The 15,097-nt window shown below is 34.3% G+C and overlaps 1 protein-coding gene across 1 annotated transcript in view; it reads right to left on the bottom strand.

Annotated features, from left to right (window-relative positions):
• Positions 1-5,834, bottom strand: part of LOC118202920 (ciliary microtubule associated protein 1A-like) — an 86,495-nt gene extending 80,661 nt beyond the window's left edge. The window contains exon 1 of the mRNA XM_085811248.1: positions 5,735-5,834. Within this exon, the coding sequence (XP_085667374.1) occupies positions 5,735-5,779 (45 nt within the window). The 5' untranslated portion in view covers positions 5,780-5,834. The remainder of the gene's footprint in view (positions 1-5,734) is intronic.
• Positions 5,835-15,097: the final 9,263 nt, after the last annotated feature.

Genomic DNA, 15,097 nt, shown 5'->3' with positions numbered 1-15,097 from the left:
CTATTCCTCCATTATTTATTTTCCTAACATTTCTGATCCCTATTTTTAATTTTACGGGATCAATAGCCTCTACTACTTTCATCTTCACTTCTTTTGAAGAAACTCCTTTTACCTTCGGATAAATGAGAGCCACATGTTCTTCTTTTCTTTTAGTTTTGTCTTTCTTAGAAACAACTTTTTTCTCTATCTTCTGTTCTTTTATTATGTCTGCAAATGACTTCTCTATTGGTTTCTGAACTACTTCAAGTCTCCCTTTTAAGTTTTCAATCTCCAATGCTTGCAAAACAATAAAATTAAATAACGCTTCTTGCGCCTTAAAAACTTTTTTCCTTAAAGGAACTGTAACACGAGTTGCTTCTTCCATACTCGTTTCAATATCACTAATCAGTGCCCTCAGACCACGACAAGGTACCAAACTCCTGGGAAGGTTTCTTATTGGCTTTCTAAAATAACTTTTTCACAAATATAAAACTTTTTCAATACTTTTTCCACAATCGAGCACTAAATATAGCCAATAACTCCCCCTGAGGGTGGTGGTAGTCAGAACCAAGAGAATGTAGATGATAAGCAGCAACTACAACCTCAAAGGCCCGTACGAAGGCAATTACGTCATTCTTACTTCAGGCAATATTGTAGTTATCTATTCATAGGACTTCCACGAAACGTTGGACGTGATGGAAGTGAAGATGAACAAAAGGAAAGAAAAAACGAAGAAAGAGTTTAAGGAGGTGGAAGAGACAATCACTGGAATCCTAGACGATTTTATCAAAGGTGCTTTAATAGAAAAAACCCACTATCATAGGAATGACACTGAATGCAGTCAAAGTAGAATGGAAGGAAAAGCCAACTAGTAAAGATACTAAAGCAAATGACGAAGGACAGCAGCCACGCGGTCAAGGATATAAATCTTGTCCACTTTACAGGTCAAAAATGGGTTGTCGAAAGCCCCACCAAGCTGATTCACGTGCTAAAAACAGATCTTCGGAGGCCATCATTTCCAGAAATACAGAAGATGATGATAATGACGAGGTTGACGACGAACTTAAAAGGCCCAAGCGAATAGTACGCAAAACATTGCGCTATAGAGACTTTGTGTAGGACTTATAGAATTTTTTAAAAATTATACTTGATTTTATTTTTTCCTACCTACTTATTATATTTTGTTGTTGTTTATTTGTTGCTTTAATGTATGACAAGATTTGGTTCACTTGAGGACAATTGAAAAGTCAGGATGGTCGAATGTAAGAACGATTGTAAATTATTTGTTATTAGACAAAATATCTATTGAGAAAATGGCAACAGCTAATTTCTGGATGTCGCTCTATATATAATTTTTAAAATATGCAGAGATGATGTACGCTTGAAATGTTTAATGGTACGATGCAGTAAGTACGTTTGTTATGTTATGTACGTTTACGAATACGTTACGTGTAAGTTATTAAGATTTATCTTTAAATAAATGTTCGTCTTTTACAGCCATTTTATGAGTGATTAATTTAACTACAAAAGGAATTAATATACATAAAAGGCTAAACATGACTGAATGGAAGCATAAGAGTAAATAACTATTCAGATCATTATAATTTAGTATATAAAAATTGCTAAACATAACTGAATGGATGCCTGCATCGCTCTTTCGCTACCAAGTTATCGCTAAAGCATAATGTTATCTCGTTGGTTGTTCAAACATAATTTTCTATAATGAATGATGCCTTTTCTTTGAAAACATTCTCGGTAAAGTGCAGAATCGCCCACTTATTTGTTTGCCGCTTTTTACAAGGGTAAAAACAATTTCATTTTTGTCAATTTTCTTTTACTTTTCAAGTGGCAATAGGTCGATGTGTACATAGATAAAGTCAAGGGTGTGCTCAGTGCGATTTTTGTGCAATTATGGGATTTTTTTTAAGTGAAAATAAGTCGATGTGTACATGGATACCGAGTATGTGCAATTCTTAAAAACGCGTCAAGCAGTGGGTGATTCTTCACTTTACCCAAAATTCTATCGCAGACTTTTCGTCACGGGCAATTCCCAAAGTGTTAAATCCATAGGATATCAAAAAAGGATTTAAAAATTAAACTAGTATTTCAATGGCGTCTTAAGAAATTTAGAACTATCTAAACTTACGCAATCTGAAATCTAGTACGCTAGATTTGGCAGGCTGTTTTAAATGGGCGCGTTTGCTAGATTTGACGCTTTTGCGCATACATTTTCGCTGCAATTTTTTTACGGCCCTCAAAACGGAATAGTACCTAAATTTTTAATAAAATGTGAAATCACTTTGTTGCTTTTCTCTTAGCACGATTTTCAAAGAATATTTTAATATAGATGTAGATTTTAATTAAAACAAACAAACAAAATCTTCAAGTTTTCTGAAGTGCTGTTTGCTTTTGAGCTTTAACAAACGCAACGAGCTGAATTTTCTTAAAATGTATTCTTCCTGATATTGTAAAAGACAGGGAAGTCTTTGTATTTGGAATGTAGAGATATTTCATCTTGAAAAGAAACCGAGATTATTTCTTTATGTTTTAGCTAAATCTAACTTCAGTAGGTTTCTCAATAAGAAGACAAAATTATAAAACTTTCCTTTTCATAAATCAATGTGCTGCCCCTCCGCTACCGACTGACTTTTTGGAAAATATAAACGTTCTCATCCCCCGACATTGTCACAAAATTTTCCGAATACACCGCAGCCTTTGAACTTCGGCATAACCAAGAGTTTTTCAGATCGTTCTTTAGAACATTACTGCAGGAAATAGTCAGAGAAAGACAAACATCCTTGAAACTATGAACTTGATTTCTGAATCTATCTGCTTAGATTCAGAAAATTAGAAATTACAAATAAACTGTTATATCAAAGAAAAATTTTTAATTTTGAAAAGTATGTGCCAGTTTAATGATGTTAAATAATTATGCGCAGTTTTTTAGGGGGTTTTGTTTTAGGGAATGACTATTCATACTGGTCACTTAGTTGTCTTATCAGAAAAAGCCGTGCCCAAGGCGAACAGGAGGCGAACGATATTACATCAGTGAGAAAGAGGCTTAGATAATACATATCCCTACCATCTCCCGATTCAAAATCCAGACGAATGATTTGGCTGACGACTTCGCTAATCATCATACCAATTGAAATATAGGGGAAAAAATAGGAATGTCATTTCACAAAAAGTCATTTTGTGTCAGAATACCTATATTAGAACAACGCTATGCATAAATCTCATATATATCCTAAGTCGCGCTTTCGAGACTTCTTCAACCGGCTTATTTAGAACGGGAGATATGGAACTGTCCCATTATTGTGTGTTCAAGGTGTACTATACACAGTATACTAAGGAGAAGGGACTTCCAGTCTTGGGGGGGGGCTATTTAAATACACGGTTACTGATGCCCCAACACATAGAGGCGATCCAAGGAGGCATAACTCCTCCAGTCAACCCAGGGGGACAAAACTGCACACAGTCCAAGTTTAAAATACATAAGTCAGTGGCGACGGGCAAGCAGTCACCTACAAAGAGAACGAAGTCAGATCAAAACTGTCCCCCCCCCCCAGTGTTGACCAAGGGAAGCTAAATCCCCAAGGACAACCTTCGATATCAAACCATATAATTGGATACTACTCTTTCGAATTTAGAGTGTATATGGGACTGTTATAACATACAGTTGTGCACCTCCGTTTTTCTTTGTAATCGGCCAACTTGTGCGCATTTTTATGTAGTCGTTTGGCTAACGTACAATTTACTTAGTAAATTTCAATTCATAACTTTTTATTTACGCCAAAAATGTTGGCTGGCCCTTCTATTAACCACAGATATACTGATACAGTCAAAAGTCGTTAATTCGGACACCCATAATCCGGAATGATCTATAATCCGGACCTCAAAGCTACAAACTTTTTGCGCATGCGTCCCGTTGACGCATGCGCGTAAGACCTTTACCGCTGCGAATTTGCGTGTGCGCAAAATACGTTTACGAATGCGCGTTTAATGTATAACGGACGGGATTAGCTAAGCTAAAATTATCTAATTATCTATTTCAGTTAATGTTGCAGATTGCGTTGTTCCTTAATCTTCGAATTGGATACGGATTATTATTTTTTTCAGACCGTTAGAGCAATTTTATAAAAGTAAGCTTGAACTTTCGATTATGTCAAATAGAATTTCCGATATATATTTACTAATATGTAAAGGATATACAAAGCGAAAGTATCTTTCGGAGTCCATTAAACAAAAAGTGGAATTGCTGCAAAAAATGGATAAAGGCATGTCCTTTGCTTATCTAAACTTTAACGTTTGTTTATCTAAACTTTGTTTATCTTTAACGCCGCGACGGCGTGCAATGAATTGGAAGTTGATCTGTCAGCACTATCCTTATCTTAAGGGCAGATGTTTTTATTTTATTTGGCTTATAATTGCTTACTCAATGTAGTATTTCATCTCGATGTACTCCGTCTTTGATATGATTTAAATCAAATGCCTCGTCATTATAATTCGCTTCCAATAGCGAAGAAAGTAACAGAGGTTATTGAAAACGAAAAAATTTCGATTGACAAATTAGTCGGTATTCTCGACACAGCAATTATAGGACTTGAACAGCGGAACTTTGTAACTGAACGAGAAATTATGTCTGTTTATAGAATTAAAGAGAATGTATTATCACATAAAAAAACGAAGCAACTTAAACAACTTACATTGAAAGAAATGTTTAATAAAGTAAACAAATAAACATTAAGCTTTTTTTTTGTAAATTTTGATACCCTTTAGATCATAATTGTTCTTTATTTCGTAAATTACGGTTTCATATTTTTAATTTTATAATTTCTGCATCCGGAAAAATCGATAATCCGGAATCGCCGAAGTCCCGACGAGTCCGGATTAACGACTTTTGACTGTATATATGCAAACCCATAGCCCAAATGGGTTGCCCATCGCTCTGTCAAATAATGTCTAAAGAGATAGATGACTTTTAGAGGCTCAAACACTGTACCGCGAAATTCTTGAAGTGTGCTGCCATATTTTACGAATGCATACAATAAAAATTATTTTATATGTACATATGTATAATGTGACGCAAAAGTCACTAAACCCTTGTGTACCGTATAGCAAGATCAGACCCATCAATTTTTATGCTGCCGTGAATTATCTGATTTCACAACAGGAATGCACGATTGCGATGAAATTAATTGATATTCACAAGCGATTAAAATTTGTGGAATTTCAGCATTGACATTTACTCAGACTGTGCTCCAGCTATGGCTAGAGGATTTGCACCACATGAAGGGTAACATAATGCCGACATATCAGTTAGTTACCCATTGCTTTTTGCATCGAGAAACAATTCTTTACAAAACAGTTACCATCAGAAAATAGTTCTGGAACAATGCGTTAAAATGATTAATTATATAAAATCAAGGCAGTAAAAAAGTCGCCTATTTAATAGTATGAAAAGGATACAGTATGAATACGAATCGCTGTTACTGTACACGGAAGTTAGGTGGCTGTCCAGAGGAAAATTTTATCTTGCATGCTTGAATTAAGAAACGAGATAAAGATATTTTTTGAACAAGATAAGAATGATTTTGTTGATGTGTTAGATGATAAAATACGATGTACAGAACTAGCTTACTCATCTGATATTTTTCCGCGTAAATTATTGATGTGTACTAGACATTAATTAATGCAGTTACACAATTTGCTCAACAAATTAATGCAATTTTTAACATAAAGATGCTACAATTACCTCACTGTCTTTTAGAATGCTATCTTCAGGGTTCTTTTTAGCCATTGCTGGGAGGATGGGGAATGGGAATATATTTATCTATACTGTCGCATGTTGTGAGTTTGAAGCTTAATTATGTATTGAATAATTTTAAACACGCATATTTGTTTACGAAGAGTGAATCGCGCGTGATGCGAGATCTTTGTGCAAAAGCGCTTGTTCAATAAGAGTCATTATTTGCACATGGAAGAAAAGTTTTGAATTCAAAATTTATTTCGGATATATTAATGAAAGATTAAACGCCGTGGAACAAATAAGAACGTTCATTGATAAAATACGTTATTAGTTAATATATAAAGTTATCTAATTATAATATTATTTGTAAAAAATAAAGTTTTATTTTAATTCCAGATCCATGTGTGTGTCCAAAAGCCGCATGCAAAATTTTGCAATTAAAGGGAGATAAAAGTAACTACTGACTACTAAAAAAGGTAAAAGTAACTACCAACTACTACTAAAGAAGATAAAAGTAACTACCAACTACTACTAAAGAAGATAAAAGTAATTGCGACTACTACTAAAGACGATAAAAATAACTAATTACAAATATAAGAACTTGTATTTTAAGACAAAAATAACTTATCTCGTTTCAAAATCTTGATATTGTATGAAATACGTACTAAAGCTCTCACACACAAAAGTAAAGTGCAGTATCACATAATAAGAATATAATAGCAGTATATTTATTAAACTTTAAATGTTTAATAAGATTCCGTAAAATCTGGTAGTAGAAATAGTTTTCTGCCAAAAAAAAACGTTCTTAATAAAGTTAGGGGAAAAAAAAATAGACATGAAAGCAGTACCCTTAGTGGGGGTAGTAATTAGTAATCACCACCCAAATTTATGATTTCCTCCCAACGTTTTCATAGTTTTTCAAAGCCCGAAAACATGGTAGCCGCGAGTCAAAAAGAGATCAATCTCATTTAGGACGTCCTGTGCAGAATGGAAGATAGCACCAGCAGGATGTAGCTGCAGATGTTGAAAAAAAAGTAGAAGTCCGAAGGAGCGATGTCGAGGCTATATGTTAGTTGTGGCAAAAGATCCCATTCGAGTTCGTACAGAGTTCAGGCGGCGAATACAGACACATGTGGTCTTGCATTATCCTGATGGAACATTAGCTTTTTGCGCCAGAACTCTGCTCGATACTTTTCCTTGATAGCAGCATCAACACGGACTAGCGTCTCGCTGTACACCTTACTATCGAGAATTTTAGCTTTTTTCCAGATGCTCTTTGTGGAGAATACCACGGCAATCCCACCATATGCAAAGTATGATTCTTTTGTTAGTCAAATTGAGCTTTGCGACGCTGACGACGGGGTCACACTAACTCCCTTCTCGGCCTGTGTTGAAATAAATCCACTGTTCATCACAAGTGACGATCTGGTCCAGAATTTTATTCTGGCGTTGATATTCGAGCAGATTTAGTGCAGGCTCGAACACGTCTGTCATTATCTGGTTGAGTTAGCTCATGTGGCACCCAGCGAGTGAACTTGTACGTCAAATTTATGCGATGCACAGTGCGACTAATGGACATAACACTAAAGTCTAACTCCTTGGCAAGCTCTCGAGTGGTTGCATACTGATGTTCCACGAGTTCTTGCAAGTGGGCCTCATGAAAATCAGGAGACCGGCCAGAGTGCTCTGCTTCTTGACTGTCATAGTCCTTGTTTTTGAACTTTCGGTACCAAACCTTTACAGTGTCATATGATACAACACTAGTACCCAAAGCTGTACATTTGATTTGGCTGTGAGCTTTGAAAGCTGTGATTTGGTGACATTCTGTAGCTGACTTTTTGCAGCAGAACTGGAAGTAAATGATGGTTCTAATGTGGTAGCATGATAGTTCCATTTCAGACACCTTGTACTTAACGATATTCTTTTACAAATTTCACAACACAGTGTTCTAAAGCAATTCTCTTTCTTTCAAATGCCAAAATTCGTTTGACAAAATATGAGTCAACACGACAATACGAACTATTTGCGATGGCAGGAAATTTTCGTTAAAACCCGAATTTTTTTTTTTTTTTTTCATCAAATGGAAAATAACCAACAAATTACCTTAGGTGAATCCCAAACTGAACCTCAACAGCTCTAATGAAAGAAGAGTCAGTTGCTTTTAAACATTAAATAACTAAGAAGAGTCCTAAATGAATTCAACAATACAAAGTACAAAATATTAAACTTAATGAATATTATAAATATCAAGGTGGCAAGAAAGTAATTTCGAAATTTTAGTGTGATATAAAACTTATTTATTTATTTTTTTCTATACAAAAAATGAACTTTAATTAGTCAAATATCTTGTTGGATGACTTTTTGCCATCTCTTTGGTAACTTCACGTCTCCGCGCTCATAGAACTTCTACTCTTTATCAGCAAAAGACTCAACCAAGTGCGATTTGCGGTCATCGGCTATTACTGAAATTTTTCCCATTTTGTAAACTTTGAAATAATCTGATGGTGCAATGTCGAGGCTATATGAAGGTTGCGACATCACTTCCCAAACAAGCTCTAAAAATTTCGTACGTGTTGTATGTTTCGGTAAAAATTGTTCGCCGAATGCATAAAATGTTTTTCAGGTATTCTAAAAATAGTAACTTTTTCTGGACTGTGTTATTTATAGATCAATCCATATCGTAGCTAGTTCGGAAACATAACTCAAAATTTCGAGATCTTTCTCTCTTAAATGGCTATCGTACTGGATAACTGTTTTCTTTCGAACTTGCCTCTTATTGTTTAATTTGTTGGAGAATTACAAAATAATTCAATGAATGAAGATAAATATTTTGCATAGATAAATTTTTTACAATTTAACATGGATATTCGTATTTCCCACGCTGCAGTCATTGCACAGTCACTACTAGTGGTGTATCACATCCCTCCCTAAAATGAAAAGTAACCTAATTAAATTTCAGTAAGATTAAACTTTGTTTCCCATGTATATAAGTAATATTTAATAATATTCTGTGAAATAAATTTTATGTTTCTGGCAGAAACTTAAAATTTATTTCGCAGAATATTATTAAATATTATTTATGTTGTTCTTGTCCATGAATTCCATGGAAGAATGGTTGCCAGAGCCTTAAGGCGTTGGACTTCTATTTCCACCCCCGTTTTGAGGGACAGCAACCCGGGCAGTAGGATCCAAGAATCTCTCACCCCTCTTTCCTATCCCAATTCACAGAACAGAACTTTCGGCTCGCCATATATTTAGAGTGGCCCCATACTGCAGAGACACTATACATTTACAATCATTCATGCCTTCTCCAGGATTTGAGCCTGGTGCCTCCGGTACCGCAGTAAGCTCCCCTAACCACCATATCATCTGGGCAGCTAAATATTACTTACATTTACATATGAAATACTGTATACATACGTAAATTATTATTCAAGTTAACAATAGCTTCTTAATTCCTCATGTCTTAATTTGGGGTATTATCCTCTCTATATTCTAAAAGTAATAACATTTTCTAGACTGTTACTTCTAGATCAATCCAATGATTCTTACATAACACTGATGAAATAGCTAATTCGGAAACAGGAGCTCAAAATTCCTTTTTAATAGGCTATCGTATTGGATAACTGTTGACTGCCAAGTTTGTTTCTCAATATAGACCAAATGAGTTTTCCCTTAGATTGCCCTCCACGAAGGCACATTCCGATTTTTAAAATTAATGGTTTAAATTTGCACATCATTGCTAACATCTGCAAGGTTAAGACTTCCTAGCCACCGGAAGATTTAAAACTTTCCAAATGTTGGCAATGATTTCAATTTTGTTCAAATTTAAATGAGACTTTACTTTACAGTATTTATCATTTTTTACACATAACTTAAACATATTGCTAAAATCTATATTCTTGTAGTCCAATAGGTTAGAATTTTATAAAACAAATTCATAATCAAAACCGAAAGATAACCATGATGATCGACAGATAACCAAGATATCGAAAGATAACCAATGTCAGTAAACTATATAAATTGCTACAGTCAAAAGTCGTTAATCCGGACTTCGGCGATTCTGGATTATCGATTTTTCCGGATTATAGATCATGAGTTTAAATCTGGTAAGATGGCATGCAGAAATTACAAAATTAAAAATATGAAATAAAGAACAATTATGATCTAAAGGGTATCAAAATTGACAAAAAGAAAAAGCTTAATATTTATTTGTTTACTTTATTAAACATTTCTTTCAATGTAAGTTGTTTAAGTTGCTTCGTTTCATGTGATAATACTTTCTCTTTTATTCTATTAAACAGACATAATTTCTTGTTTAGTTACAAAGTTCCGCTGTTCAAGTAGTATAATTGCTGTGTCGAGAATACCGACTAATTTGTCAATCGAAATTTTTTCGTTTTCAATAACCTCTGTTACTTTCTTCAGTATCGGAAGCGAAATATAACGACGAGGAACTTGTTTTAAATCATACCAAAGACGGAGTACATCGAGATGAAATACTACATTTAGTAAGGAATTATAAGCCAAATAAAATAAAAACATCTGCCCTGAAGATAAAGATAGTGCTGACAGATTAACTTCCAATTCATTGCGCGCCGCGGCGTTAAAGATAAACAAAGTTTAGATAAACAAAGGATATGCCTTTATCCATTTTTTGCAGCAATTCCACTTTTTGTTTAATGGACTTATACTTTCGCTTTGTAGATCCTTTTTACATATTAATAAATATATATCAGAAATTCTATTTGACATAATCGAAAGTTCAAGCTTACTTTTATAAAACTGCTCTAACAGTCTGCAAAAAAATAATAATCCGAACCCAATTCGAAGATTAAGGAACAACGCTATTTGCAACATTAACCGAATTAGATAAGTTTAGCTTAGCTTATACCACCCGTTATACATTAAACGCGCATTCGTAAACGTATTTTGCACATGCGCACGCGCAAAGTCGCAGCCGTAAAGCTCTTACGCGCGCATGCGTCAACAGATCATTCCGGATTTGGGGTGTCCGAATTAACGACTTTTGACTGTATTACCCATCCAGCAATGAAGGTTTCTTTTATGTGGAAGTATCCCTGCTTTTTGATTTGTGCGGAGCTTTTCTGTGTGGAAGTACTACCAAAGTGCTATGAAGGTAATGGTGCTCTGGATGTAAACAAAAGTACCACACTCCTTCGGTTACCAAAGTTCGTTATCACTACGTCAGCTGTACTGCGAGGAAGGTGTCTCTTTTTATTCCTACCTCCACACCTCAGCCTGTAGAGGGTGGACTCTTACTCTGTAGGTAAGAGAACAGACTTGGTTTCGAATGGGAAGAAGACGAACATAGGTTTCGTTTCATATCCATTACTTTAATATGAGTATCAACAATTAATTTTTAGTTAATAAGATAAAGATTATCCAAACTCTAATACCCTTGAATTATTCAAAATAAATACGACTTTTTTCCTATTAACTTAAACACTGATCTAGTTATTACATTCATCACGTTTTCACATCACAAGTCAAATAATGGTGAAACGTAAGAAGTGTACTTCTGATGTCACCGAGAAAATAATATCCATCATAGAGTTCTTTACATTAGCTAATTAATTAGATTTTTTAAATATAAATCACAGGTATACTTTACCTAATGCTCTCCATAAAAAAAATCAATCAATTAATTGACCTGATTCAATTTTTGGAGTTTTTGTGAGCTCTGATTCGTTTTTGGAGTGCATTATGGTCCGGTATGGTCGAATCATCGTTAATTTTGCGATCGTTAATCGCAAAATTAATAAAGAAATTGAATCTTGTGTCCTATGTAAAAACTATACAGTTAAACTGTCTTAAAAATAGCTACAAAAATTATCATCATGAGTGTATATGATTACATGTAACATACAAAATATAAAAGAAAACTACTAACTTTAATTTGGCAGGAGTCCTTCCCCTTCTAATGAATCTAAAGTGTGTTATCTCAAAATTAATCTGCATCATGCCGTCTTATGAAAGAGTAGGAATGCAATATTTTTTCTCCAATCAAATTAAACATTTTTTTTTTTTTTTTTTTTGGCTATGCAGGGTGTTTCAATAACTTTTCGGCCTTGAATGTTTGAGAATTTTTGAACAACTACATTCCTCAATGATGGTTCGACCATACCGGACCTGACGATTCAGTTAAACATCACTGGCTTCCAAGAGTGCCAGACCTCTCAATGTGCGATTTCTTCTTATGGAGGTTTATAAGACTCCATTTCTGTGCCTCCACTTCCAGCTGCATTAGTCGAACTAAAGATAAGCATAACAACAACCATGGGAGCAGTAGATGCAGATATGTTCGCAAAAGTTTGGAACAAATCTGACTACTGTATAGACATATGCCATGCATGCAGAGGTGGACATACTAAAGACCTTCAATTTGGTTTGTAAAAACTTTGATTAGCCTTGCAACACAAAATTAATCTTAAATTTCTATGTTCAGTATCTTTCATAATATATGCATTTCAGATTGGGTGATTCTTTTTTAACCTTCCTGTGTATTCCATGCTTGTTGAATGCCCATTTACTTTCTCACTTTCCTCTTGTTCTGAAAGCAAATGCCACTTGCCTTGCTGCCTTGTCCATTATCAAAAGATGTAATAAGTTATATAAAATAGTGGAGTGCATATCACACCCACAAACATGTGTGAATGAGAATATATACTGAGAATTAAGTGTCCACTAATAAATTATATCTTGTTGTCGTTAGCCCCGTTTCTGTCTGTGAATACCATCTTATGTATGTAAGCAGTTCCCAGATTCTGGAGTTCTGAAACTGGATAGAGAGACAAGACTGGCAAAAGAATACCAATCACATCACTGTTAAGCTCCGATGCAATCATGTCTTTCTACCTTACCTTAATTGCTGTGCAGAGTTCCAGAGGAGGAACCCAACCATTTTTCAAACTCGTGAAAAGGTTAAAAAAGGCAAAAAAATGAAAAGTTTCAAAATAAAAAAAAAAAAGTCCATTAATAGAACATAAATAAAAGAAAAGGGTGTGTGATGCATCACACTGTGACCTACAGAATAAACTCGTACAAAAATCCTACATGCATCATATTAAGTACACTCAGCAATAAACAAAAGTGTGTTTGGTTGTAAGCTATGTAACTGAGAGATATAAAATTCCTTTTGTGATGTCAATTTATATTTAATATGGTTAATACATAGGTTCACATTTAAAAAATTGTATTTAAGCAAAGCATTTCTTGCTGCAAATAAATAGGCATCATTCTTACATCTTTTTTATTATGAATCCAAATTTAATAAAAATCCGTAATTGCTGAACACTGATAAATGGCAGTTGATGAGGCAAAGAGAATTCTAAAACATAATTTCATTTTTGAAAATAATCCACAAAACTTATCACCAGTACACAGGTACAGCTAGGATTTTCAGCACTCAGAGACAACTGAAGATTTCGCACCTCCTCCTATTTGCCAAAATGTAGGCGAGGAAGAGAAAGAAAATACACCTAGATGCTGCACCTGGGGGATGAATGTCCCCTTTAGCTTTGCTACTGTACCAGTACTTATAAAAAAAAAATATTTGCATTATGAAAACCTTTTTGATTATCTTAAACATGAATAACAAAATTGCTAATTTTACAAAACAGCTTGCTTACTAATTATTTTGAAATCATAAAATTAAGGCACATCAGTAGTTAAAAAAAAAGTTTCAGAATTTAATTAGCATGACCCCCTTTTCACAAAGAATTTGTTTGTGCCCCCAACTCATCCCTCAAAATAAATCAGCAACAACAAAAAATAAACTAACTGATCATTCCCCAAACCATATGATTTAAATTAAACAATACTTTTGAATACAATGTATCCCTCTAGTACTTCTGCCATACTACCATTTAAAATAAAATATAGACTGCACATTGGACAGTGCAATATCTTTGTTTTTATAATTTCCCAAAACAGGGCTAGTAGATTGCACTCTCCAGTTTGGCTTTGCAACAAAGTGCAATGAGACATCAGTTTCGAACAGTACACTGCAAAAAGTGCAGCATCAAATAAATATTTTATGTCATTATAAGACAAACTATGGATAAATTTTAAACACCTACAGAACCATCTACATTTGGGAGTGACAGCAATAATAAGAAAAACGGACATTACAGTGATGAATATCTTAAATAGGGCTTCCCTATTATTTTTAATAAGCCACAATGTGTTATTTGTTGAGAAGCCTTGTCAAGGTTTGGTTTATTTGGTTACGGCAAAGCACACTAGGGCTATCTACCTAAGAAGTGATGTTTTTATAAAGAACTAAGAGAAACTGACTCATATCCACATTACACATGGAAAAACTACAAAAACAACCATCCAGCCAACTTTGTTCACCTGGAAATCAAACTCAGAATGAACTACCAGTGTTCAGTGATTTTACTGCTTGGTTGCTGGTGGACCTGAGAAAAGTATGGAGCCAACAAAGCTACTTCAACATTTAAATAGAAGAAATCCAGATAAAAAAGACAAATCCATGGAATTTTTTAAAAGAATGCTAAACTTTCTTCACAAAGAACAAGCCGCTTTTACATCAGCAACCAGTACTAATAAAAAAGCATTATTAGCAAGTTATTGAGTTCCATATCACATTGCTAACATCAGTAATCATATACAATTAATGAAAATCTTATTTCGCCAATGGCTGCTGAAATACTACAAATAATCATTGGTGAAAAAGCAGTTGCAAAGTATTGAATGTGATCACAATACTGCTATCAAATAATACCATCCAAAGAAGAGTAAGTGGTATATAAGAAGATATTCAAACAAAAACTGGGGAAGATCTTAAAAAATGCAGGTATTTCTCCTCTATAGATATATCTAACACCACTCAATTCACATTAGTAAGATACGATACAAAAAATAAGATAGTTTATATAAAACGATATTTCATCTTGTGCACCTCTAGAAGCCAATACCAACAAAAAATGGTTATTCAAAATTTAAGCACAGATGGCTACAATTAATAACTGGAGGAAATGAACTGCTATATGTACAGATGGCGCTAATGCTATCTGTACATATAGCTGACGCTCAATCTAGTCTTATTGTCAAATTAGAAGCAATACCTAGTACTACATGCATACAATACTTTTGTTTTATACCAAGAATCTCTTGCAGCAAAAGTTTTACCATCTGAACTGGACGGTGTTAAACAAAGCATCATTAAAATTGTAAATTCCATCAAGGAAAAAACACTACGGATCTGTACCTTTTGAAAAATCCATGAAGACCTGGGTTCTTCACATATATATTCTTTATCACATTGAAATAAAATGCTTCATGGAGCAACATTTTGAAAGCAGCTAAGAAAGAAAGTTAAAA

This window comes from Stegodyphus dumicola, chromosome 2 (assembly GCF_044657685.1).
Source record: "Stegodyphus dumicola isolate Sdum_Otavi_A_Nest chromosome 2, ASM4465768v1".
NCBI classification, from domain to species: Eukaryota; Metazoa; Arthropoda; class Arachnida; order Araneae; family Eresidae; genus Stegodyphus; species Stegodyphus dumicola.
Note: the sequence above shows the minus strand (reverse complement) of the source record. Positions and strands in the feature narration are given on the sequence as shown.